Raw genomic sequence first — 26,851 nt, 5'->3', positions numbered from 1 at the left:
AAGCAGGGGGACACGTCTGGCACTGCAGGATTTGAGTCCCTGGCGGCGTAGTGTGTTACTGATGGTAGGCTTTGTTACTTTGGTCCCAGCTCTCTGCAGGTCATTCACTAGGTCCCCCCGTGTGGTTCTGGGATTTTTGCTCACCGTTCTTGTGATCATTTTGACCCCACGGGGTGAGATCTTGCGTGGAGCCCCAGATCGAGGGAGATTATCAGTGATCTTGTATGTCTTCCATTTCCTAATAATTGCTCCCACAGTTGATTTCTTCAAACAAAGCTGCTTACCTATTGCAGATTCAGTCTACCCAGCCTGGTGCAGGTCTACAATTTTGTTTCTGGTGTCCTTTGACAGCTCTTTGGTCTTGGCCATAGTGGAGTTTGGAGTGTGACTGTTTGAGGTTGTGGACAGGTGTCTTTTATACTGATAACAAGTTCAAACAGGTGCCATTAATACAGGTAACGAGTGGAGGACAGAGGAGCCTCTTAAAGAAGAAGTTACAGGTCTGTGAGAGCCAGAAATCTTGCTTGTTTGTAGGTGACCAAATACTTATTTTCCACCATAATTTGCAAATATATTCATTAAAAATCCTACAATTTGATTTTCTGGAAAAGAAATTCTCATTTTGTCTGTCATAGTTGAAGTGTACCTATGATGAAAATTACAGGCCTCTCTCATCTTTTTAAGTGGGAGAACTTGCACAATTGGTGGCTGACTAAATACTTTTTTGCCCCACTGTATATTTGTTTCTAAACTTTCCTAATATTAAGCAAATATTAAGCACATTGCTTATCTTTACAACAGGAGTATAGCCTACCTGGCTGGCATGAAAATGAACCACGGGAAAAGCGTCATCCATTCGCTACTTAAGTGCAGAGATGACATGTATGTTTCGAGACAGGTGCATGGTAATGTTCCATTCTAAATAAAAAATATTTCACACATATATTATTTAGAATAGTCTGATGGGTGACAACATTAGCCTATCACTTGTGAATTATATATTATTACGTGTGAATGATGCCCAGCGTAAGACAAGAAACAATGCCTTTTTTTGTGACTTTTTCTAATCATAGTCGCACACCTCATGTAGCCTAGCCTATAGGCCTATATGTTTTGATAAGGTTTGTATCACAACTAAAGTGGACAAATAACTTCTTCAAATTAAGCACATTAATTAGCTTTACAAGGGCTATAGAGCCTAACTTGAATACAGTTGAAGTCGGAAGTTTACAAACACTTAGGTTGGAGTCATTAAAACTCGTTTTTCAACCACTCCACAAATTTCTTGTTAACTAACTATAGTTTTGGCAAGTCGGTTAGGACATCTACTTTGTGCATGACACAAGTAATTTTTCCAACAATTGTTTACAGACAGACTATTTCACTTATATTTCACTGTATCACAATTCCAGTGGGTCAGAAGTTTACATACACTAAGTCGACTGTGCCTTTAGAAAGCTTGGAAAAATCCAGAAAATGATGTCATGGCTTTAGAAGCTTCTGATGGGATAATTGACATCATTTGAGTCAATTAGAGGTGTACCTGTGTATGTATTTCAAGGCCTACCTTCAAACTTAGTGCCTCTTTGCTTGACATCATGGGAAAATCAAAAGAAATCAGCCAAGACCTCAGAAAAAAAACTGTAGATCTCCACAAGTCTGGTTCATCCTTGGGAGCAATTTCCAAACACCTGAAAATACCACGTTTACCTGTACAAACAATAGTACGCAAGTATAAACACCATGGGACCACGCAGCCGTCATACCGCTCTGGAAGGAGACGCGTTCTGTCTCCTAGAGATGAACGTACTTTGGTGCGAATCAATCCCAGAACAACGGCAAAGGACCTTGTGAAGATGCTGGAGGAAACAGGTACAAAAGTATTTATATCCACCATGAAACCAGTATTATATCGACATAACCTGAAAGGCCGCTCAGCAAGGAAGAAGCCACTGCTCCAAAACGGTCATAAAAAGCCAGACTACGGTTTGCAACTGCACATGGGGACAAAGATCGTACTTTTTGGAGAAATGTCCTCTGGTCTGATGAAACAAAAATAGAACTGTTTGGCCATAATGACCATCGTTATGTTTTGAGGAAAAAGGGGGAAGCTTGCAAGCCGAAGAACACCATCCGAACCGTGAAGCACGGGGGTGGCAGCATCATGTTGTGGGTGTGCTTTCCTGCAGAAAGGACTGGTGCACTTCACAAAATAAATGGCATCATGAGGGAGGAAAATGATGTGGATATATTGAAGCAACATCTCAAGACATCAGTCAGGAAGTTAAAGCTTGGTCTCAAATGGGTCTTCCAAATGGACAATGACCCCAAGCATACTTCCAAAGTTGTGGCAAAATGGCTTAAGGACAACAAGGTCAAGGTATTGGAGTGGCCATCACAAAGCCCTGACCTCAATCCTATAGAAAATTTGTGGGCAGAACTGAAAAAGCGTGTGCGAGTAAGGAGGCCTACAAACCTGACTCAGTTACACCAGCTCTGTCAGGAGGAATGTGTTACGATAGTCTATATCGTCCTCCTCATCGGACGAGGAGAGGCGAGAAGGATCGGACCAATATGCAGAGTGGTTGGTTTCCATGGTAATTTAATAACACGAAAACAAATATGCGATACAAAATAACAAAATGAAACTACCGTGACAGTCCCGTGTGGCGAAACACTAACAAGGAACAAACACCCACAAAACACACGTGAAACCCCGGCTGCCTAAGTATGATTCTCAATCAGGGACAACGATTGACAGCTGTCTCTGATTGAGAATCATACCAGGCCGAACACACAAAACCCCAACATAGAAAACAACACATAGACAACCCACCCAACTCACTCCCTGACCATACTAAATAAATACAAAACAAGGGAAAACAGGTCAGGAACGTGACAGAATGGGCCAAAATTCACCCAACTTATTGTGGGAAGCTTGTGGAAAGCTACCCGAAATGTTTGACCCAAGTTAAACAATTTAAAGGCAATGCTACCAAATACTAATTGAGTGTATGTAAACTTCTGACCCACTGGAAATGTGATGAAATAAATAAAAGCTGAAATAAATAATTCTCTCAACTATTAGTCTGACATTTCACATTCTGAAAATAAAGTGGTGATCCTAACTGACCTAAGACAGGGAATTTTTACTAGGATTAAATGTCAGAAATTGTGAAAAACTAAGTTTAAATGTATTTGGCTAAGGTGTGCTATGTAAACTTCCGACTTCAACTGTACATAAGCAGGACGTGAGTTTCAAGTTTGGAGAAGATAATTTTCACCATAAAAATGCACCTTAATAATAAAAGAATTACATGCATAATCGCATTTGTGGTCACTTATGATAATGTGCGAAAAATAATTGTTTTCCCGCAAATGGAACATTCGCGCTGTGCTTATAATGTGAAGAAATAGCCTAACAGTTTATCAACATTTTAAGCTAATCGTTCTGATCTGTTGCGCCAACCTCATTGCGTAAAAAATATTTTTGATACTAGTGGTTGTATTCATTTAGGATCTATCACATCCCACAACTGTCCCAGACTAAGTTTGGAATAATTATTTTTCGCACAGAATGGGTCAACTTTTGTACTATGGGGGATAGTAGATTGACATCTACTGTTCATTAGGCCTACTCATCTTGTTGACTGACGAAAAGTAAATGTGGACAGTTCTTCCAATATGGATATGGATGTGCGCAGTTGAGTCCCCTATGTGTCTGTCTTCACTTATAGCCTGTGAGAAAGACCCAATCACCTGATGGAGAGTTGTGTGAGTGAGAGGTGCTTCGGAGCAGGCAGCACTCAGGGAGAAGGGCTGTAAAAGGCATGGATTTTTTGGGGTGCATTATGGCCACACAAAGGGGATGCCTCTGGGAAATTCGAGGCATTATCAAGTGCTCCTCAAATTGTGAACGAGAGACTGACGAAGTGTGTACAGCCTGTGCAAAAAAACAAAGCAGACCTCATGCCTTTCAAGTAACTTTTTTCAAATCATCATTAGTCGCATCATGCAACGTTACAATATATTAAAAATCAACATATTGCCCAACGTTTGTATAACAACTACAGTTACATTAATAAATGTAAATTAAGCATATAGGAGTACCTATTCTTTGTAAACCGCTCAACACAGAATAGCCACATGTGCGCACTCCCTGAAGTCGTTTGGAGAAAATATCCTTTCTATTTTATTCAGCTTTGTTCGGTTGTATTGTTCATACTATAAAATAATATAAAATAATTCCACGGAATTCTAAGCAAATCTTGCCGGCTAAATGACCTACTGTAGCCCACAGCTATATGGCATAGCCAGATCAGGACAACTCAGAGTATGCTATTCTGTTCTTCTGAAATAGACTACATTTTCTTCATATCATGTTTCTTTAGACATGTCTAAAATAAATAATGGATTTATTGTGAAGGTGTAGGCTATATTACATGGATTTATTAGACCTTTTAAAATGTATACGTTCCAAAGGTCTGCATCAGTGGCTTGTGTGGAAGCCAGGAGATGCTAAATGGGTTTATGTTAATTAACGGTCAATTACCATGAGACAGGTAGTTATTTGCTTGACAATCACCGGCTGACGAAAGTTCATGACCGCTTAGGAAAATTCACAGATGAGCTCACTCAGTGTAGCTCAATGCTGATTGGCTATTATTATTACTTTTTTTTTTATCAAAGGAGGCCAAATACTCGCTGGCTTCCCTTGCATTCAATGCTACGGGTGAAAACAATGTCATACTCTTAATTACCAGACAGCCTCAGATACATGGGCAACACATCCTGAGAAAGAAGGGCGCTGTTTCGCTCGCTCGGATGCTTTCTCCAGTGAGACATTAAGCCTCTTGCGAATTGAAGTAAAATTGTGAAACACAGAGAGACGAAAGATACATTATTAAAATACATTTTCGGGGGGAAGCCTGGCTTCCCTTGGCATCCATGAGTACACGCCACTGGTCCTGTAGTGTACATTGTGTCAGAGAGAAGATATAATACTTGACTACATCTTGACTGTACTTGACTACATTACATCCCGCGTTGTGGTGATTTTCCATAGAAATAGTGTTCTTTATTGCTTATACTATAGGGTACAAGTGAGAGGAATACTATACACAAGGTCAACTAGTAAAGACACACAACATGAAGTGCATTCTGCAACATACCAAGAACCACTCTAAGGGGAAGACATACAGTAGACTACATAGACAGAGCGAATATGTTGACAGGTTCTGTGTGAAGGTCTCAAACTGATTCACAGGAGATGTTCTGATGACAGTATGATGTGAACAGCCCATGTTGCTGTTATGTCCTAACCGACTTGCCAAAACTATAGCTTAACAAGAAATTTGTGGTGGTTGAAAAAAGTTTTAATGACTCAAACCTAAGTGTATGTAAACTCACGACTTCAGTTGTAAGTACGTTTTACCTCTGGTTTTATGATACGTGTAGCTTATTTGATCGGATATACGTTTTTGCAATGATTAGGTTGTTACGAGTGTACTGATATAAGTAGGACACGTGACATACCAGCAACTTTGAGAAAAAACTATTTATATCGGATTTGTGCCTGGTCTCCACTAGTTACCACAGCCACAAAGTCATAAACCCTGCCTACTTCTAGAATTAATAAAAAAAAAAATGTTGATTCTAACCCTGACCACATTGCTAACCTTAAAATATGACCACAAAACACATTTTTGTTTTCATTAATATTTATGATATAGCCAATTTTGACTTTGTGGCTGTGATAACTAGTGGAAACTGTTTGTACCTGTTGTTCACACGCATATCTGCACTCTCATTGGCTAGAATGGTCCCATCTGACCTCCTCCAGACTGCCTTCCATTTCTGAAGACATTTATTTTAATTGAAAAGTGGCCACTATAGTATCTGGTCAATATAATGTATAAATTGTGGCATAAATCAACCTTTCCTGAAAAAATCCATCCTATACCTGACAAAACAACCAGGTTTATATGGACAAAAACAATACCAACTGCCACAAGCTATTCCCTAACCTAATACCAAATGTAAAGCTTCAAAGAAAGGTTCATTATTCTAAACAAATTCTGCCTAATTAAATGGTTCTGCTGGATGTGGCTGTGAAGCGGCTAAAGTAAATTAGACGTGGTGAGAGACTTAAGACTGAGGAGCTGGGAGACTTAATTACTGGAGGACGGGCTAATCCATTTCTCACACACACATTCTGTCTCCATCTCTCCTTTCTCCTCTTTCTCCTTCTAATCACTCATTATTTATACGCGGTCGTCTCTCTCCTTTCTTTTGCATAGCTCTCTTCCATTGCTCTCTCATTTCCCTCTCTCTCGCTCTCTTTTTTTCCACTTTCCCCACTCTTGCCCTTTCTCTCCCTTGCTCATATGGTTTCAATCTTGTCAATGATGTACAGTTCCTTCAGAACGTATTCACACCTTTTTCACATTTTGTTGTGTTACAGCCAGAATTTAAAATGTATTATATTGATAATTTGTGTCACTGGACTACACACAATACCCCATAATGTCAAAGGGGAATTATGTTTTTGGAAATGTTTACAAATTAATTACAAATGAAAAGCTGAAATCTCTTGAGTCAAATAGTGTTCAACCTCTTTATTATGGCAAGCTTATAAAAGTTCAGGAGTAAAAATGTGCTTAACAAGTCACATAAGTTGCATGGACTTACTCTATGTGCAATAATAGTGTATAACATGATTTTTGAATGACTACCTCAGCTCTGTAACCCACACACAATTATCTGCAAGGTCCCTCAGTCGAGCAGTGAATTTAAAACACAGATTCAACCACAAAGCCAAGGAGGTTTTCCAATGCCTCACAAAGAAAGGCACTTATTGGTAGATGGGGTAAAATACATTTAAAAAATGACATTGACTATCCCTTTAAGCATGGTGAAGTTAGTAATTACACTTTGAATGTTGTATCAATGCACCTAGTCACTACAAAGATACAGGCGTCCTTCCTAAGAGAAAGGAAACCACTCAGGTATTTCATCATGAGGCCAATGGTGACTTTAAAACAGAGTTTAATGGCTGTGATAGGAGAAAACTGAGGATGGATCAACAACATTGTAATTACTCCACAAAACTAACCGAAATGACAGAGTGAAAAGTAGGAAGACCATACAGAATAATAAATATTCCAAAACATGCATCCTGTTTGCAATAAGGCACTAAATTGGCAATGAAATTAACTTCGTGTCCTGAATACAAAGCGTTATGTTTGGGGCAAATCCAACACAACACATTACTGAGTAACACTCTTCATATTTTCAAGCATAGTGGTGGCTGCATCATGTTATGGGTATGCTTGTCATCACCAAGGACTGGGAGTTATTTTTTAAGATAAAAGAAACAGAATAGAGCTAAGCAAAGCCAAAATCCTAGAGGAAATCCTGGTTCAGTCTGCTTTTCAACAGACTGGGAGACAAATTCACCTTTCAGTTAGGACAATAACCTAAAACACAAGACCAATATACACTGGAGTAACAGTTCTGACTTAAAATCGGCTTGAAAATCAATGGTAAGACTTGAAAATGGCTGTCTAGCAATGATCAACAAACAACTTGACAGAGGTTGAATCATTTTAAAAGGAATCATGTGCAAATATTGTACAATCCAGGTGTGCAAAGCTCTTAGAGACTTACCCAGAAAGACTCACAGCTGTAATCACTGCCAAAAGTCATCCTAACATGTATTGACTAAGGGATGTGAATAATTATGTAAATTACATATTTCTGTATTTAATTTTTCAATACATTTGCAAACATTTCTAAAAACATATTTTCACTTTGTCATTATGAGGTATCGTGCGTTGATGCGTGAGATAAAAAAAATATCTATTTAACACATTTTGATTTCAGGCTGTAACAACAAAATGTGGAATAAGTCAAGGGGTATGAATACTTTCTGAAGGCACTGTAGATGCGGGGATGTCCTCTGAGTGTCATCTGTCCACAGTGTTGATTAGTCCCGTGCAGAGGATTGATGAGGGTTGGGACGGGTGAGAGTTGCCAGATCTGTAGTCATTTGCATGAAGGGCAGGCAGATTTCATGCAAAAAGACCCTCTGGTTAATGAAAGCAACATGTCAAACAGAATATTATCAATACATTGACAAGGGTCTAAAAGGCTGGATTTTATATCAGTATTAAACCCCGCAATCTTAGTCACTATCCTGCATACATGGATTTGTTAACATGCATTTGTTTTACATCGGTGGAATGCAAAGTGCCCTAAGTATTCTGCAACCAATCAATTCATCGACTAGGGTATAAAAGCCTGGATTTTATTCCAATGTTAAACCTCACAATCTTAATGACTACCGATCTAAACTTGAGTTGCCAGACTCCATAATCTCACATTCACTCTACAAAGGGGAAGGTAGGGTGAAAGGTACTATCAATCCTGGATACAGCGATTAGCATGATCTGTACATGCAAAGTGCCCTGCCTAAATAATTTACAACCACAAAACTATACCTGGCTTGATGTACATTAAAAAAATCTAAATTCTAGGGGTGAAGGTGAATAAGGACTTTGTGTTAGTAAGTAATTTTATATTTGCTTCTTGCCAGGGAATATTAGCAGGTTGACTAAGCTCTCTGACATTATGTTCAAATGTTTAGCTCGGAGTAACATATTTCCATTCCGTCTAACCCATTTTTCTTGTGTCGAGGAAGTACATATGGCAGAGTTGGCTTCTACGTGGTGAAAGAAAAGCAGCAGCAGGCCCATCTTGTTTACACACTACGTCCAGCACGTCCATGACGAGCAACGGCGGGCCTTGCATACGGCAAACAGACGCAATTACAGCCTCTCCTGTCTTGGCACACGGCACGTAGGCCTCGCATCTCCAGCGGCAACAGATGGCCCCCTTTATTATAGCCCACTGAAACCAGGGGAGCGTTTGCCATGCTAACCAGCCCAGCAATCAATCTATCAGAGTCACGCTCAACAGTATCAGCCGTTATAAATCAGATAGGGTCAGACCCTTCGCTCCTCTGTGTGTCTTCCCGTGTGTGTGTGTGTGTGTTGTGCCATTTAGCGAGGCGTCGACCCCGGAGCCGCGCTTCAGTGGTTCTTCAGCCAAAGAACACGCCACGTCTGTTGCGTAGCCGCGCCGGTGTCCAGGTGCATCGTCCTGTCTGAGTGTTAGGCCTAAACACTGACCCCCCTCAGGTGCATCGTCCTGTCTGAGTGTTAGGCCTAAACACTGACCCCCCTCAGGTGCATCGTCCTGTCTGAGTGTTAGGCCTAAACACTGACCCCCCTCAGGTGCATCGTCCTGTCTGAGTGTTAGGCCTAAACACTGACCCCCCTCAGGTGCATCGTCCTGTCTGAGTGTTAGGCCTAAACACTGACCCCCCTCAGGTGCATCGTCCTGTCTGAGTGTTAGGCCTAAACACTGACCCCCCTCAGGTGCATCGTCCTGTCTGAGTGTTAGGCCTAAACACTGACCCCCCTCAGGTGCATCGTCCTGTCTGAGTGTTAGGCCTAAACACTGACCCCCCTCAGGTGGATTCCTCTTCAGTTGTCTTTCACATCTGGCTCAATTGGAGGGGGTGTTAGATTCAGGGTGCATTCAGCAATGTCCGGTCAACTGTACTTCATACCCGTACTGACCGCCATGGACCATCTAAGGTGGATATCTGTCAAACCTGGATCATTTGAAAGGGGTTGCTTGTTTTGTTTTTTAACAGGTGTGATTGCATTTTCTGCCAAAATGAGAAGAAAAAAGGCAACCTAGTTTGCCAATACGAAAAGATGTGACTTAAACTGTTGTAGATAGTGGCAAATAAAACATTTCACAGTAGCAGTTGCATAGATAAAACAGAACATAGCTTAATGAATGGGAATAGTTGCTTTATTTTACATGATTTAATGTGCCCGACAAAACTTCTAGCGATGCCCTTGCTTGCACAACCAATTTCTAGTTTAAAGTGAATCAAATCCAGGCAAGTTGAAAAAAGTGAATAAATGCTTGCAAATAATCTCTACAATTCAGCAACCTAACAATGTAACAAGTCACTTCAAGTAAAGCAATCACTAGTTTGTCTGTTCATTTTGTAACCATGTCGCCAGAGTTAAAATGTAAAAGAATTCTCCCTGGGGTACAATTCATTGTAGATACTCTAAGAATGCAGAGTCCTGTCAACATATTCCATCTAGAGTGTGATGAGGTAAGGCTCTGCCATATTGCTCCTGTAGAAACTGGTCAGTTTTGTTTTACATCCTTGTATTTAGAAAAAGACAAGCAATTTAAAGCAATTGAGGTGAGGGTCAAAATAGATAGGATTTTGATTAATTGGGAGTCCAAAGTTAACCTCGTACAACCATCTGGAAGTCTTGCGAGCTTACATTCTGTTTACCTACATGGATTCAGTCTGGTAATAAAAGGCTAGTCCAAAGTTACTCTGCTGAAGCATCCATATGTCAGTTCTCGAAGTCCTGGCTTGTAAATTATTTATGGCAATTGCATGCTTTTTTTCTCATATGAGTCCAGTGATGTCAGTTAGATGTTTAGGTAAAAAGCTAATCTTTGATTTGATCTACGTGTATCTGAGAGCATTGAACATCAACACGTTCAATTTACCCGGTCAGATGCACATGCATAGACAATGTGACATGTTTTCGAACATATGGTTATTGTGTGTATTTGAATGAGAGAGAGAGAGAGAGAGAGAGAGAGAGAGAGAGAGAGAGAGAGAGAGAGAGAGAGAGAGAGAGAGAGAGAGAGGGAGGGAGAGAGAGAGAAAGAGAGGGGGAGAGAGAGAGAGAAAGAGAGAGAGGGGGGAGAGAGAGAGAAAGAGAGAGAGAGAGAGAGGGAGAGAGAGAGAGAGGAGAGAGAGAGAGAGAGAGAGAGAGAGAGAGAGAGAGAGAGAGACTGTGTGCTTCTGTATGTTTGAGAGCATGTGAAAGAGAGGGAGTACAGTGTGGTGGTCACACTGACAGTTCCACTGTGCGCCCGATGAAAATATACGACACGGGAGGGCAGGTGACAGCTCCTGTCATGCCCACACGTTCCTGCGCAGATGCTGCCTGTCGCCATGGAAACAATCTCCTCGGCTCAGACATGATTGCGGATCCTCCTGTCCGTCAAACTTTCATCATGGCACATCGAGAGTAGGAAAGAAAATGGAGCATCGATCCAAATAGCTTGACAGTGCCAGAGCCTCATAATCCCTCCTCAGTGAAGGGTAAACTCTCAAATCCAGCTAAGATGCGGTTTAGACGTAGTGAGCTTTACAAAGCAGCTCGGTGCTTTCATTCACACTAAATGTGTATTTCTCGCATTCCTTCTGTCTTGGCACTCTTGGTATTTTTCTTTCTTTCTCAGAGACACCCCTCACTGGCCAAGACTCCGCCATCTCTTTCTGTCTTTACTTCTCTCACTCGTTTCTATGTTTCCAACTACTTGTTTTGTAACTTTCTTTGCATCGACACAGGGCCAGTAATATTTATGCAAGTAAAGTACTACAATTGGTTGAAATTTGAACGGGAAGATAAAACAGACAGAACTAAATCATTTGGAATGCGATCAAAAAAATGACTTTGCATATTTCTCTGGGAGCAAGTTACACCAAACAGTTCTCTCATTGCCCCTCGGGTTGTTTGACAAGCTGCCACATTCTGACACACTCAGTCTCCCCTTCTGTTGAGATCTATGACTCTGGCAAATGAATGTTCTGATCCAAGTACTCTTTATCAGCATGACTGTGAAAGACGCAATGCTGCCAGGGAAATTAGAAGTAATAATGGAACAGTATTACAAAATCTCTCCCAGCTAGCACATTTCGTTTCTTGGAAGCTGTGGGAACGTATGCTTTTGGTTTCACATTGGTTGTGGGAACGAAGCCATGCATTTCCTGACCGGTAAACTGATTTTTTTTTTACATTCTGAGAACAGAAGTGAAATTGTTGCCTGTTCTGGGAACTTTAATTTTTAGGTTGCAGGGAGGTTCTGAGAATGTTTTACTCTGGTTCGTTGGAGATTTTCCTGGGAGGTTTTATTAACACTAACAATGAAAATTATAGGTTATTTGGAGGTTTTTGAATAACTTCCTAAAAACTTTCATTGAACATTTCATTAAGACTTTTAATAACACTGCTAGCCCATTTTGAGTTAACTTTGTTGAACCAATCACAGATAGGACACATGGAAATTAATTACCTTAGGCATTAGGCCTAAACATGCAAACACATTTTTTTTATTGTGACATGGCATCAGTGAGATTTGAACCTATAATCTTCTGTTCTCTATCCATGGAATGAGTCCACTGTGCCACCAGAATGGAGCTAGCATGCCATAAGTTTTTTACGCATTCAAAGCTGCTCATTTTAGTCTATTCAAACAGACCCCATTCAAAGGAACAAAGCACTGATTAAGATCAGGTGTGGCCAATCAGTGGGTGCCACCAACACACCTGAACACATAAAACAAGATAGAGGATAAGAGTTTTGTTGATGCTGAGAATGGCATGTATATTTTTAAATAACATTCTTAGAACGTTCTCTGAATGTTAAAGTTGTGGTTTTTATGGAAAGTTTTCTTAATGTTCTCAGAACAATTTCAGAACATGACCCGACCCAATTATCATAGAAATGCAAGTTATAGATCTTTCATTCTCTATGAAAGTATGTCTAATAAGTGGTAGATCTGTTTTATGTGCACTATTTCTATACTTCCCATTCTTAAGTTTATTTTTAGCTTCTTAACAGCTTCTACCCCCAAGCCATTAGACTCCTGAACAGCTAATCAAATGGCTACCTGGACTATTTGCATTGAACCCCCTCACCCACCCCCAGCTGCTGCTACTCTGTTAATTATCTATACATAGTCACTTTTCCTCTACCTCCATGTACATGTACATTTTCTTTTTTTTACTTTTTTTTTTTAACTTCAGTTTATTTGAGTAAATAAATACTTTAACACTTATTTTTCTTAAAACTGCATTGTTGGTTAAGGGCTTTTAGTAAGCATTTCACGGTACCTGTTGTATTCAGCACGTGACAAATACAATTTGATGATTTTTACTTTCGGTTTTGCACACCAGCTTCAAAACAGCTGAAAATACAATATTTGTGATTATGGAAAATATACTGTATTTCACAGCAGTTTAGATGGTACAATGATTCTCTACACAATGACTGCTTGTTTTGTCAGAAAAACTGAAATTGTTCAAATTTTTGCAACCGGGAAATGGCGGAGCGATTTCTGCATAGTGCATCTTTAAATAGAACCATGAAGGAACTACTGAATATACGATTAACGTCAACTCATCATCGTTCCTACCAGGAATATGACTTTCCCGAAACGGATCCAGTGTTTTGCCTTCCACCCAATACAATGGATCTGATCCCAGCCGGCGACCCTGTGCGACGCCGTAAAAGGGGGAAACGAGGCGGTCTCCTGGTCAGGCTTTGGAGACGGGCACATCGCGCTCCACTCCCTAGCATACTACTCGCCAATGTCCAGTCTCTTGACAATAAGGTTGATGAAATCCGAGCACGGGTAGCATTCCAGAGAGACATCAGGGATTGCAACGTGCTCTGCTTCACGGAAACATGGCTAACTCAAGAGACGCTAACGGAGTCGGTGCAGCCAGCTGGTTTCTTCATGCATCGCGCCGACAGAAACAAACATCTTTCTGGTAAGAAGAGGGGCGGGGGGGTATGCCTTATGATTAACGAGACGTGGTGTGATCATCATAACAACACACAGGAACTCAAGTCATTCTGTTCACCTGATCTAGAACTCCTCACAATCAAATGTCGACCGCATTATCTACCAAGGGAATTCTCCTCGATCATAATCACAGCCGTATATATTCCCCCCCAAGCAGACACATCGATGGCCCTGAACGAACTTTATCTGACTCTTTGTAAACTGGAAACCACACACCCTGAGGCTGCATTCATCGTAGCTGGGGATTTTAACAAGGCTAATCTAAAAACAAAACTCCCTAAATTCTATCAGCATATCGATTGTGCTACCAGGGCTGGAAAAACCCTAGATCATTGTTATACTAATTTCCGCGACGCATATAAGGCCCTCCCCAGCCCCCCTTTCGGAAAGGCTGACCACGACTCCATTTTGTTGATTCCAGCCTACAAACAGAAACTAAAACAACAAGCTCCCGCGCTCAGGTCTGTTCAACGCTGGTCCGACCAATCTGATTCCACGCTTCAAGACTGCTTCGATCACGCGGATTGGAATATGTTCCGCATTGCGTCCAACAACAATATTGACGAATATGCTGATTCGGTGAGCGAGTTCATTAGGAAGTGCATTGACGATGTCGTACCCACAGCAACGATTAAAACATTCCCAAACCAGAAACCGTGGATTGACGGCAGCATTCGCGTGAAACTGAAAGCGCGAACCACTGCTTTTAACCAGGGCAAGGTGACCGGAAGCATGACCGAATACAAACAGTGTAGCTATTCTCTCCGCAAGGCAATCAAACAGGCTAAGTCCCAGTACAGAGACAAAATCGAGTCGCAATTCAACAGCTCAGACACAAGAGGTATGTGGCAGGGTCTACAGTCAATCACGGATTACAAAAAGAAAACCAGCCCCGTCGCGGACCAGGATGTCTTGCTCCCAGACAGGCTAAACAACTTTTTTGCCCGCTTTGAGGACAATACAGTGCCACTGACACGGCCCCCTACCAAAACCTGCGGGCTCTCCTTCACTGCAGCCGAGGTGAGTAAAACATTTAAACGTGTTAACCCTCGCAAGGCTGCAGGCCCAGACGGCATTCCCAGCCGCGTCCTCAGAGCATGCGCAGACCAGCTGGCTGGTGTGTTTACGGACATATTCAATCAATCCTTATCCCAGTCTGCTGTTCCCACATGCTTCAAGAGGGCCACCATTGTTCCTGTTCCCAAGAAAGCTAAGGTAACTGAGCTAAACGACTACCGCCCCGTAGCACTCACTTCCGTCATCATGAAGTGCTTTGAGAGACTAGTCAAGGACCATATCACCTCCACCCTACCGGACACCCTAGACCCACTCCAATTTGCTTACCGACCCAATAGGTCCACAGACGACGCAATCGCAACCACACTGCACACTGCCCTAACCCATCTGGACAAGAGGAATACCCATGTGAGAATGCTGTTCATCGATTACAGCTCAGCATTTAACACCATAGTACCCTCCAAACTCGTCATCAAGCTCGAGACCCTGGGTCTCGACCCCGCCCTGTGCAACTGGGTCCTGGACTTCCTGACGGGCCGCCCCCAGGTGGTGAGGGTAGGTAACAACATCTCCACCCCGCTGATCCTCAACACTGGGGCCCCACAAGGGTGCGTTCTGAGCCCTCTCCTGTACTCCCTGTTCACCCACGACTGCGTGGCCATGCACGCCTCCAACTCAATCATCAAGTTTGCGGATGACACTACAGTGGTAGGCTTGATTACCAACAACGACGAGACGGCCTACAGGGAGGAGGTGAGGGCCCTCGGAGTGTGGTGTCAGGAAAATAACCTCACACTCAACGTCAACAAAACAAAGGAGATGATTGTGGACTTCAGGAAACAGCAGAGGGAGCACCCCCCTATCCACATCGACGGGTCAGTAGTGGAGAAGGTGGAAAGTTTTAAGTTCCTCGGTGTACACATCACGGACAAACTGAATTGGTCCACCCACACAGACAGCGTCGTGAAGAAGGCGCAGCAGCGCCTCTTCAACCTCAGGAGGCTGAAGAAATTCGGCTTGTCACCAAAAGCACTCACAAACTTCTACAGATGCACAATCGAGAGCATCCTGTCGGGCTGTATCACCGCCTGGTACGGCAACTGCTCCGCCCACAACCGTAAGGCTCTCCAGAGGGTAGTGAGGTCTGCAGAACGCATCACCGGGGGCAAACTACCTGCCCTCCAGGACACCTACACCACCCGATGTCACAGGAAGGCCATAAAGATCATCAAGGACAACAACCACCCAAGCCACTGCCTGTTCACCCCGCTATCATCCAGAAGGCGAGGTCAGTACAGGTGCATCAAAGCAGGGACCGAGAGACTGAAAAACAGCTTCTATCTCAAGGCCATCAGACTGTTAAACAGCCACCACTAACATTTAGCGGCCGCTGCCAACATACTGACTCAACTCCAGCCACTTTAAAAATGGGAATTGATGGAAATTATGTAAAAATGTACCACTAGCCACTTTAAACAATGCCACTTAATATAATGTTTACATACCCTACATTACCCATCTCATATGTATATACAGTACTCTATATCATCTACTGCATCTTGCCATCTTTATGTAATACATGTACCACTAGCCACTTTAAACTATGCCACTTTATGTTTACATACCCTACAGTACTCATCTCATATGTATATACCGTACTCTATACCATCTACTGCATCTTGCCTATGCCGTTCTGTACCACCACTCATTCATATATCTTTATGTACATATTCTTTATCCCTTTACACTTGTGTGTGTATAAGGTAGTAGTTGTGGAATTGTTAGGTTAGATTACTTGTTGGTTATTACTGCATTGTCGGAACTAGAAGCACAAGCATTTCGCTACACTCGCATTAACATCTGCTAACCATGTGTATGTGACTAATAAAATTTGATTTGATTTGATTTGAAGAAACGTTATGCTGAAGTACTGAAATTCCTTCAGAAGAACATTGTTTCTTAATGTTCTCTGAACTATTTGAAAACATTCCCAATGTCAAATCAATTAGAAAACATTCTGAAAACTGTTTTCCTTCTCTCATTCTCTCTCTATCCCCTTCTCTTGCCTTCCAGTCTAACAAACCGATACTATCCCCAGCTTTGATTTGCTAAATACCGCTGGGGGAGGGGGGGGGGGGGGGGGGGATTGGGTAAACATGAAGGATGAGACAGCCACAGCACCACTAAGTAATCCCACACTGGAAGTCTCCATGCTGTTTGAATTAGGGGCGCTCTCTCCCTCCACTCCAACCCAAAGAGCCAGAGAAACCAGGCTTATTTTTATGCCTTTTAAAAATGGGACTGCTGGCTCCGATATAGATCTCTGCTTGCAAATCACGTTGTTACAGAGCTCCCCCCCACCCCCTCTCCCCCAAAACCCAAGCCCCAAACCCCTTTTACCACCAGCCTTAAATCATTCCAGAGACCCTGGGGCTTGGACAGGCTATAACTGAAAAAATACAAGAGGAAAACACTCGGATATTGTCCGGAGCCCTGGGTAATTGAAAGAATAATTCATTTTAAAACTGTGTGTTCTGACCAGTTAAGAGTGGTTCCCATTGGTTACCTAATCTCGTGAAGCGGTGGTTGTTGAAGGGAGGCAGAGGGGGCACTGATGGTCCTGTATTATTTTGACCAACCACAAAAACTTCAGGTTCCTGGTGAGGGAGTGGGAGTGCAGTGAAGACCATGTGAGAACGGAGCATCCCTCACAATGGACTGGGGTAGAGCTGAAGAGCCAGCCATCCCACTTCTCTCTCTCCTTCTCTCTCCCACCCATCACCACTTCGCCCCTGCTGGGTCAGCTTAGCCTGCAAATTGATTCCCCGGTTGCTAGGTGAGACAAACGACTGTGTGACAGTCAATAAACTCAGATGGCGATCATACGGGGCCGGTACCAGAGATAGCCCTACAAAACATTAGAGAACAAAAAAATCTAGACGAATTATGTTTCACAGGAAATATCTTGGTGTCAGAAATGTCCCAAGCCGTTTGCCTTATAAAGTCAAAGAGGGGCCACTGGATTGACCTCTTGCTTAAGTTTGGGACTTTTAATTAGAAATGTTGTCCATGTGGGAACTGGGGGAGTGGGCTGAGGCCGGGCACAGCGCGAGGAGGTTCCTGACAGGGCAGTTAAACCACCTACATTCTACCATTCAAGTTCACGTAATGTCCTCTGTTTCAGCCACACTATCAAAATTCCACATTTACAGCTATGCAGCAAGCCAAATAAATTGAAAGAAGCCATGTTAAAATGAATACCATCTGCTAATAATAATCAAATAGCTTATGATCAAATTGAAGAAGTCAAAAGTAAAATCTATAGAAAATGATGAGTTCTGATCATTCAATGTGATTTCATGTACCTTCTTCAGTGTGTCCTGAGGCTAAGAACACAAAGTACTGGCAACAGAAATGCAGGTCTACTTAAAGGAAACAAAGACTTTATCCATTACAATCAAACTAGAACCAATCAAGTGTTCCCATTCACACATTGTTGGATTTTACAGCCAACTAGATACAGTTTTTTGTGGATTAATTCCAAAATAAAAAAACTTAGTAGTGTGAAAAAACGCTAATGAAATACTGTAGGTCTCAGAAGATAAAACAAGCTCCCTCTTCCGTTCCCATTTGCCCTTTGTACATCTCCCTCTTCCGTTCACATTTTCCCTTTGTACAAGAGTTATTTTGCCTGGACATGACAGCTTTGTCTCAGGTCAACTTCACGCTCAAACAGCACACCAACTGAAGGGCTCCAAAACATGTTTATTTTCATCCTCTCTCTCTCTCTTCCTCCTATTCTCTCTCTCTCTAGGTGGCCTCCTCCAGTATGTCTTGGCCTCTCTCTTGGGGGACGACCCAGTCTGACAACACATTTCAACATCTGAACTAGACAATTAACGAATTAAAGCCGAATTAAAGCTACATCGAATTAAAGTTCATAGTACTCGCAAACTTCATATTGGATATATTGATTGCTTGGTGGTGGTTCAGTTAAGGGCGCTAGCCAGGGAGCACTTATAGCTGCAATATGTAACTCTTTGGGCAATCTAAACAAATTAACATAGAACTGTGAGTTATAGTTCTGCCATTCTCATTGAAAGCAAGTCTAAGAAGTGGTAGATTTGGTCTATGTGCGCTATTTCTATGCTTCCCATTCTTAAGTTTAGTTTTTGTGTCTTTTACTTTCGGTTTTGCACACCAGCTTCAAACAGCTGAAATAACAATATTTTTGGTTATGGACAATATATTTCACAGCGGTTTAGATGGTAGTGATTCTCTACACTATACTTGCTTGTTTTGTCACATAAAATTTAAATTAGGCAAACTATTCGAATTTTAGCAACCAGGAAATGTCGGAGCAATTTTGGCATAGTGCACCTTTAATTAGTTACATATTTGAAATAACAATGAAGCACTCAAGTACATAATAAGGTTATCTGTATGCCAAGTGGAGTTGCCTCTGCTGACGTTGGCCTTAACTTTCCATTGCTATTTGGTGGGGAGGTGCCCAACTTAGTGTTTGTGTGTGTGTGAGAGAGAGTTTTCAGGAACATGTTCTGTCAGCATTTCCTGGACGCATTTCCTCTACTTCTCTCCTAAACTTTAGTGCCTGTGTGGCCTGGCTGCAGCATGGTGATGCCAGCGAGGCTCCTCACACCTGCAGACACCAGGCCAGACGCAGCATCTCTTAAATGGGAAGACGTGGTGAGATGTAGTTTCAGAATGTGCACACAGGGTGTTCTCCTGCTGCCATATGGATAGGACCACTGCCACACACGGAGCTAAAGCAGAGGAGTGGACTAGTTATGATTCATATCTGACCTAGATAGTTTGTGTGTTTGCATCGATTGGTAGGCTACGTGTGCCGTTTTTTTTTTAATGATGTAGTTCTGTCCATGAGCTGTTCTTGTCTATTAATGTTCTGTATTATGTCATGTTTCATGTGGACCCCAGGAAGAGTAGCTGCTGCTTTTGCAACAGCTAACGGGGATCTTAATAAAATACCAAAAATACCAAATACCATCCATAGCCCAGCAAAACAGGGAGTACTATTCTACTTCCTTTCAACACTATTGTACTTCAACACTTGCCGTCTCTCTGACAGCAGGACTACGTCGTCTAACTATTTGCACTCTATCTGTATATCTTTATTTATCTCTCACCATCCTGTTTCGTCCATTATATATTTGACAGACCCATCACTTTGCTTGTGCACATGCTCTCTTTTTCACTCTAACTCCCTCTCCACTCTCCGTTTTTTTACCTGCCAGGATTCATTGTCCCCCACAATGAAATCGGGGAGGGGACTGTGGATTTGTCTCCGTCCGTTAGTACGTTAGTCACACGCGACATCTCTCACAGCACTGGCCCAATTTTGACGATACTTGGGTGAATGATACGGCATGCCACAGAGATCGTTCGTGGAGGACGAGATGTTTACTGTTGCCTTGTTTTCATTTTAATTTCTCCAAAATAGTTGATCCCTTGGTGGAATTTAAAAGTGGAGAGTGAAAAATGCGTTGTGTTTGTTGTCTTTGTTGTATACATTGTCATGCTGTCTGTTAAATGTGTTTTAACAGATGTCTGTTTTCTCTCCCTCACTGTGTTGTGTGTTAATTGTCGTTGTGGCAAGTTGACAGCATTTTGAATACTCGATCTGCCAGGACAATGCATTAATTAGGCTTTTGATTAAATTTTCCATCTAGGTCCATCTGTTTGACTCACTAGGTCAACAAAACATAAGCTCAAATAATATCATTCAATCTATTGGACTTAAACTATGCATGTGCAAGAAGGCCTAATTCTGGTAATTGGGACGTCATGTGTCGACATAATTAGTAAGTTTACAGGTCAATTCAAAATAATTAAAAGAGTGGTTGGAAATGAAAACAGCATACACATGGGGGGTCTTAAAATAAGGACCAACTGGGAATGACTGCTCGCTACAGCTTCATGAAATAATGGAATTAAAATACCATTACTGCCAACAGCAATTATTCAGGCCACTTATTTTCACACATGAAACATATGGCTTTAATGCGCGGTGATAAAAATTTGACCAAATCTACTGCTACCTGGGTTTGTGACCGATTGAGAGCTATTTTCTCATGTCTTTGGCATGAGAAAACCATGTCAACATGGTTTGCAATTGTACAAACAAACAAACAAAAATTACTATCAAGATGATAACGAGAAACAGTCACCCAGATAATGGCAGAGGGTGTCCAGAAGACTTTAGGTAGAAAAAGGATAAAGGTCAGATGGATAGAGATTAGACATGGAGCTCACCTCGGGCACTCTGGCTGATGACACTGATGAGGTCATCATACTGGACCGGTCCATTCTGCTCATTGAAGACCTTGTCTGCTGTGGTGATGTTGTCCAGCTGTAGCTGCGTGTACAACCCCTCGGCCGTAAAGTAGTACGGCCGGTCGTCGTTCTTGTTGTCGCTGAACATGAGCATGGCGTGTCTGTGCCAGCCAAAATGCCGATGCAGGCGCACCCCAAACTCGCCCAACTTCTTGTGCGTGGGGCCCGTGTTGGTGATGGATGTGTACAAGTGGAAGCCGATGGCCGCTGCCCCGGCCGTCACCATGGGAACGTCCCAGTGGGTAGTGAAGCGGCCCACGGGAGACGAAGCGTAGTCGCAGCCAGGGCCGATGAAGGCCCATGGGTCGTAGGAGAACTTAAAGTCCACGGCCACCAATGGCGCCACTGAGTCGGAGCAGACGCCATCCTTGTTTTCGCTACTGTCGTAGACTATTCGAAGGCGGTGGCCCGGTAGCAGGGTGGGGTCGTCATTGACTCGCTCCAGAGCCCTCATCAGAGCGGGCCCCACGCGAGGCCAGGCCCACGGGTATTCAGTGTTGCTCAAAGGCAGAATAGCAGCCAGTGTCACATTCTGGGGTTCCGAAAGTCCATTGAAAGACAGCTCGAGTTGGAGCGGGTCGGTCCTGAGGAGCGGGAAAACCAGAAACAGCAGAGAAACCCCCAGTTGTCCCTGCCACCACCAGGTTCTCGTCTTCTGCATTGCTGGGTTGGACTCAGGCATCACCATCAACCACAGGGGGGCTGGCAGGAACAAACACACAGTGCATGAGGTGGCCTGTGAATAATGATTTATAACATGACACCAACCCAACTCCCAGAGGCATGTGGCTGTTATTTTGAATGATTCTTTGATTCAGGTCAATTCTGTAGCAGGATTTTGAATAACCACTAGATAACACTACCAAAGTAGTGTTGAATTTATTCTATGTGAAATATCATGGAATTTGGATGGATGGCGATTGACAGAATAAGGGTTTAAAAAAGGTGGTGGGGGATAAGGGAAGCATCATGGTATTAACAGGTTCTAATCTACTTATTTGGTGTGTGTGGATAAGACACAGATATGATAAAGTCTAGCATTTGACTGCTTTGTTAGTGAGGATGGCTAGACCTGCCACTGTATACTTAACTTTAAATAGCTTATATAGCAATTGCATAACAGTCAGTTTCTTACTTGAGACACCAAAAAATGTAGTATAACCCCGTAGCCAACCTGTGACTAGTTAAAAAGATTCACTACCATGCCATTGCGTGTGTGAAGCCAAAACTAACCCAGCTGTCAGTGCGTGCTCATCTTTGCAGCCAAATAGACTAGCTACTCGACCTGTTAATATCAGATAGCCTATTGTAGGGATCATCAACTTGATTCAGCCAATTTTTTCTTGAGAAGATGGTCACGGGGTTAGAACTTAATTACAAATAATTTGTAGACTGCAAATTGACCGCAAGAAGCCCAAGCAGATATACAATTTGACTAAAACAAGCATTTCAAACCGTGCTTACATTTGTATAAGATCACATCTCTCTCTATTGTGCGTGCGTACTTCGGAAGAGATTTCCAAAATTACAATCACTTCGAACTGATTTGCTGGTGTTTTTACAGTATTTCTCTTCCCCCAAAAAAATTTGGGGGGCCAAATAAAATCACAGGCAGTTGGGGAACACTGGACTATTGCGTGAAACTTTCCATGATTGGCCTAAATTGAATTAAAATTAAATTTTTACCTTAATGTCGATGTTTATTTCTCGCCATTTTTTGTATCTCTTCCACAAGTGGCACAGATGTTCTTGGTTTATTGTCTCCCGGCTGTCCTGTCAATGGAAGATGCGAGGCTGTAAAGACATTGCGCTTCGCGCGAGGAACATTTTGTTGCGCACCACTCCTACTAGAGTGCAAATCCTTGATCTCCTGACTCGTTCCTTCAATTTAGTTTGAACAGTAGATTTGAACTGTTGTTTTCTTGAATTGCCTACTTTTTTTAAACGCAGAAAACCGTTTATTTAAAAAAGAGCTCTCTAGGTATGCCAGGAGTGTCTACCAACTAGGCTATAGGCTAAGCTAAATTGGCAACACTAGGCCTATAGGAAAATTCTCTAAGCTCTGGCTGGTATTTGGGATCATAAATAACACAAAAGTTATGTGAATTTCTGAAGTAGGCAACTGAATTATTGCCTAATGTATATCACTGTTGTTGTTTTGAAGAATGAAAAAAAAACGGCTAATTATTTCAATCTGTAGCCGCTGCTTCTTAGCCTAAATTCCAACACATGTTTTGCTGGTGCTGTGAAGGCAGCGATTTTACTCGTCTCTTGTTGATTCCATTAATGCTAAAAGTTGAAATAGCAGCTAAACATCCAAAGTTCTCGAAGCCGACCGATAAACCGAAGTGTCATTCTTAGCGTTGCGTGCGGTGGTTTCCTCTCTGCGCACATCGCCAACATTCAGCTCAACTCAGTCATACAGCAAAATACAAGGATCTCTCGCTCTGATGAATAAGCGCTGGGGAGCTCCGGGCACAAGGGTAACCAGTCTGTATGCGCTGCAGTGTGATAGGCTATATTTGCTTTTGTGCACAGGGCTGGGAAGGGTGAGGCATATACCATTACATTACCATGTGTCATCAATAACAAAAGATGTGCGCCTAAGGGATGGATGGGGAGCTGTGTCATTGCAGGGACATTTATGCCAAAACATGATGTTGTTTGAGTGTGTGTGTGTGTGTGTGTGTGTGTGCATAAGGAATGTATGCATTGTCAGTGTGTGTGTTCCCAAATGCATGTACTGTAATAGTTAGAATATCAGGGCTGGTGGTATGATTTCCAGATAAATGCTTAATTGGGTGAGCTTGTTCGATGTGCACTGAGTAAGCAAGCTGAGATAGACATTTGGCAACAACAACAAAAAACACTAAGGTTAACTGTGATTGCATACGGTAATCCAGTCACTCCTATTATGACTGGATAACAATGTAGGTTAATGTTCGTTACTTCTGCTAAAGGAGAGCAACACAATGTATTTAACAATTGCCTACTACTGACTGTCGCTAAACTAGATTCTGAAGAATTTCTGCCCATCGCACGCTCTTACTTTTCATTGTTCCACGTTTTTTCCCACCTCTTCCTCTCAACTAAAGCATACTATTTTTTGTAAAAGTCCATTAAGCTTTTATTGCCACTTAGTCCTTCTCCCCTCAATAGTCTTCACTGCACTTTAATTTCACCTTGCCCTATCTCGTGTCTTGCATCACTTGCAAGCGTGTTCTGCTCGCTTAACTTCCAGCTCAATAGAGGGAAAACAAGCGCTCGCTTGCTTCCCGGACGCCGGGAGGCGGAAGACCGTGTGTATGCAAAGTGCCAAGCGGAGGTGAAGCTTCCCAAGTCATGGCCACTTGTAAATCATCCGCGGGACGCATGCTGCCTTTACCTCCAACAGAGGAGGAGTGAGTTCATTCACCATGCTCCTCTTACCCCGACATGTGTTTTTTCTTGGCTAATGTACAACCCTCCTCCACTACTGTCCACCCACCTAACCCATTTTCTCCCCTTTGGCCCCCTCATCCTTCTGCCCAAGCCACACTCCAAAAGGCTGCAGGATACAGTTTACAAAACAGGATGTGGCACAGTTGTGCACTCCCTCTCTCCCCTGTGCCTTTTCCTGGATATTATCACCGACCTCCGGACAGACCCCCCCCCCCCCCCCCCACACACACACACACACACTCTAGCACCCCCTCCCTCTTCCACTAGGCCTGTGCACTCAGGTTATTGGTCATCACACTGCTCTGACAATTAAACACATGCTTCCCTCTTCCCTACCCACACTATTAACTGGTGGAAGACAGAATACCTCCGGATAAAATAGCATGAGATCAGTAGTCTCTTATGTAGCTATCTTACACATGAACGTACAGACATAAGACTAGAAAACCTCCACAATTCCTTCATGTGGTGTTTTGCTTTCCTCCAGCTCTTGATGACTCTTTCCCTGCACTCCCACTAGCATTTTCTGCCCAGCGCGTTGCATGTGATGATGCCTAACCTCTCTGTGTCCTTTTCCCCTTCTCTCTGGTCTCTGTCCCTTTGAACCTGCTGAATCGCACTGTTCCAAAGCTGCTAATGGTCTCACTGAGTAAAATAGAGAGCCGAACACCGCTGTAGTGACAGATATTGATGTGTGTGTGTGGATGCGCACACAAATTTGCGGGTCTGTGTGGGTGTGGGAGAGTGCCTTGATCTTACTACAGAAGAAAACTAGTTACCACTTGCCTCCATGGTTCTGACATGATGCAGCTTCACTAATGATGGTTTGCATCAACGTGTGTGTTTGCCTGTGAGTGTGTGAGTAAGCTACAGCTACAGTAACAAGCATCACCCCCCCCAAAAAAACAATGTGTAGAGGTGATGACTAACGGAGAGTAATCTGTATTAAAACATTTTTAAAGTTGGACACTATGCCTCCAACAATTGGATAATCCTAACCAACGTCACTTAAATTATTGGTAGTAATATAAACTACATGACCAAAAGCTCGTCGAACATCTCAATCCAAAATCATGGTCATTAATATGGAGTTGGTTCCCCCTTTGCTGCTATAACAGCCTCCACTCTTTTGGGAAGGCTTTCCACTAGATGTTGGAACATTGCTGCGGGGACTTGTTTCCATTCAGACACAAGAACATTAGTGAGGTCGGGCACTGATGTTGGGCGATTACGCCTGGCTCACAGACGGTGTCCCAATTCATCCCAAAGGTGTTCCATGGGGTTGAGGTCAGGGCCCTGTGCAGGCCAGTCAAGTTCATCCACACCAATCGCGACAAACCATTTCTTTGTGGACCTCGCTTTTTGTACGCGGCATTGTCCGGAAATTGGCCTTCCCCAAACTGTTGCCACAAAGTTGGAAGCACAGAATCGTCTAGAATGTCATTGTATGCTGTCAAGATTTCCCTTCACTGGAACTAAGGGGTCTAGCCCGAACCATGAAGAAAACCCCAGTCCAATATTCCTCCTCCACCAAACTTTACAGTTGGAACTGTGCATTGGGGCAGGTAGCGTTCTTCTGGCATCCCCCAAACCCAGATTTGTCCGTCAGACTGATGGTGAAGCGTGATTCATCAATCCAGAGAACGCATTTCCACTGCGGCGAGCTTTACGCCACTCCAGCCCATGCTTGGCATTGCATATGGTGATTTTAGGTGTGCAGCTGCTTAGCCATGGAAACCCATTTCATGAAGCTCCCAACGAACAGTTCTTGTGCTGACATTGCTTCCAGAGGCAATTTGGAACTCAGTATTTATTTAACTAGGCAAGTCAGTTAAGAACAAATTCTTATTTACAATGACGGCCTACCAAAAGGCCTCCTGCGGAGGCCGGGGCTGGGATTAAAAATAAAAAATATAGCACAAAACACACATAACATGAGAGACACCGCAACACTACATAAAGAGAGACCTAAGACAACAACATAGCATGGCAGCAACACACAACAACACAGCATGGTAGCAACACGACATGGCAGCAGCACAACATGGTAGCAGCACAAAACATGGTACAAACATTATTGGGCACAGACAACAGCACAAAGGCAAGAAGGTAGAGACAACAATACATCATGCAAAGCAGCCACAACTGTCCGTACGTGTGTCCATGATTGAGTCTTTGAATGAAGCGATTGAGATAAAACTGTCCAGTTTGAGTATTTTTTGCAGCTTATTCCAGTCACCAGCTCCAGCGAACTGAAGAGGAGTGACCCAGGCATGTGTGTGCTTTGGGGACCTTTAACAGAATGTGACTGGCA

At 42.8% G+C, this 26,851-nt stretch overlaps 1 protein-coding gene across 2 annotated transcripts in view; it reads right to left on the bottom strand.

Annotated features, from left to right (window-relative positions):
• Positions 1–23,603, bottom strand: part of LOC139558629 (atrial natriuretic peptide receptor 1-like) — a 123,560-nt gene extending 99,957 nt beyond the window's left edge. The window contains exons 1-2 of one of the 2 annotated variants that reach the window (XM_071373879.1): positions 22,783–23,603; positions 21,016–21,832 (exon numbers count right to left, since the gene is read on the bottom strand). In XM_071373879.1, the coding sequence (XP_071229980.1) occupies positions 21,016–21,784 (769 nt within the window). In that variant the 5' untranslated portion in view covers positions 21,785–21,832; positions 22,783–23,603. The remainder of the gene's footprint in view (positions 1–21,015; positions 21,833–22,782) is intronic. The other variant, XM_071373878.1, reaches the window with a different exon arrangement.
• Between the last annotated feature and the right edge of the window lie 3,248 nt (positions 23,604–26,851).

The sequence above is a fragment of the Salvelinus alpinus genome, chromosome 29, assembly GCF_045679555.1.
Source record: "Salvelinus alpinus chromosome 29, SLU_Salpinus.1, whole genome shotgun sequence".
In the NCBI taxonomy this organism is placed as follows: Eukaryota; Metazoa; Chordata; class Actinopteri; order Salmoniformes; family Salmonidae; genus Salvelinus; species Salvelinus alpinus.
The sequence above is the reverse complement of the archived record's forward strand: the minus strand, read 5'-3'. Positions and strand labels throughout refer to the sequence as shown.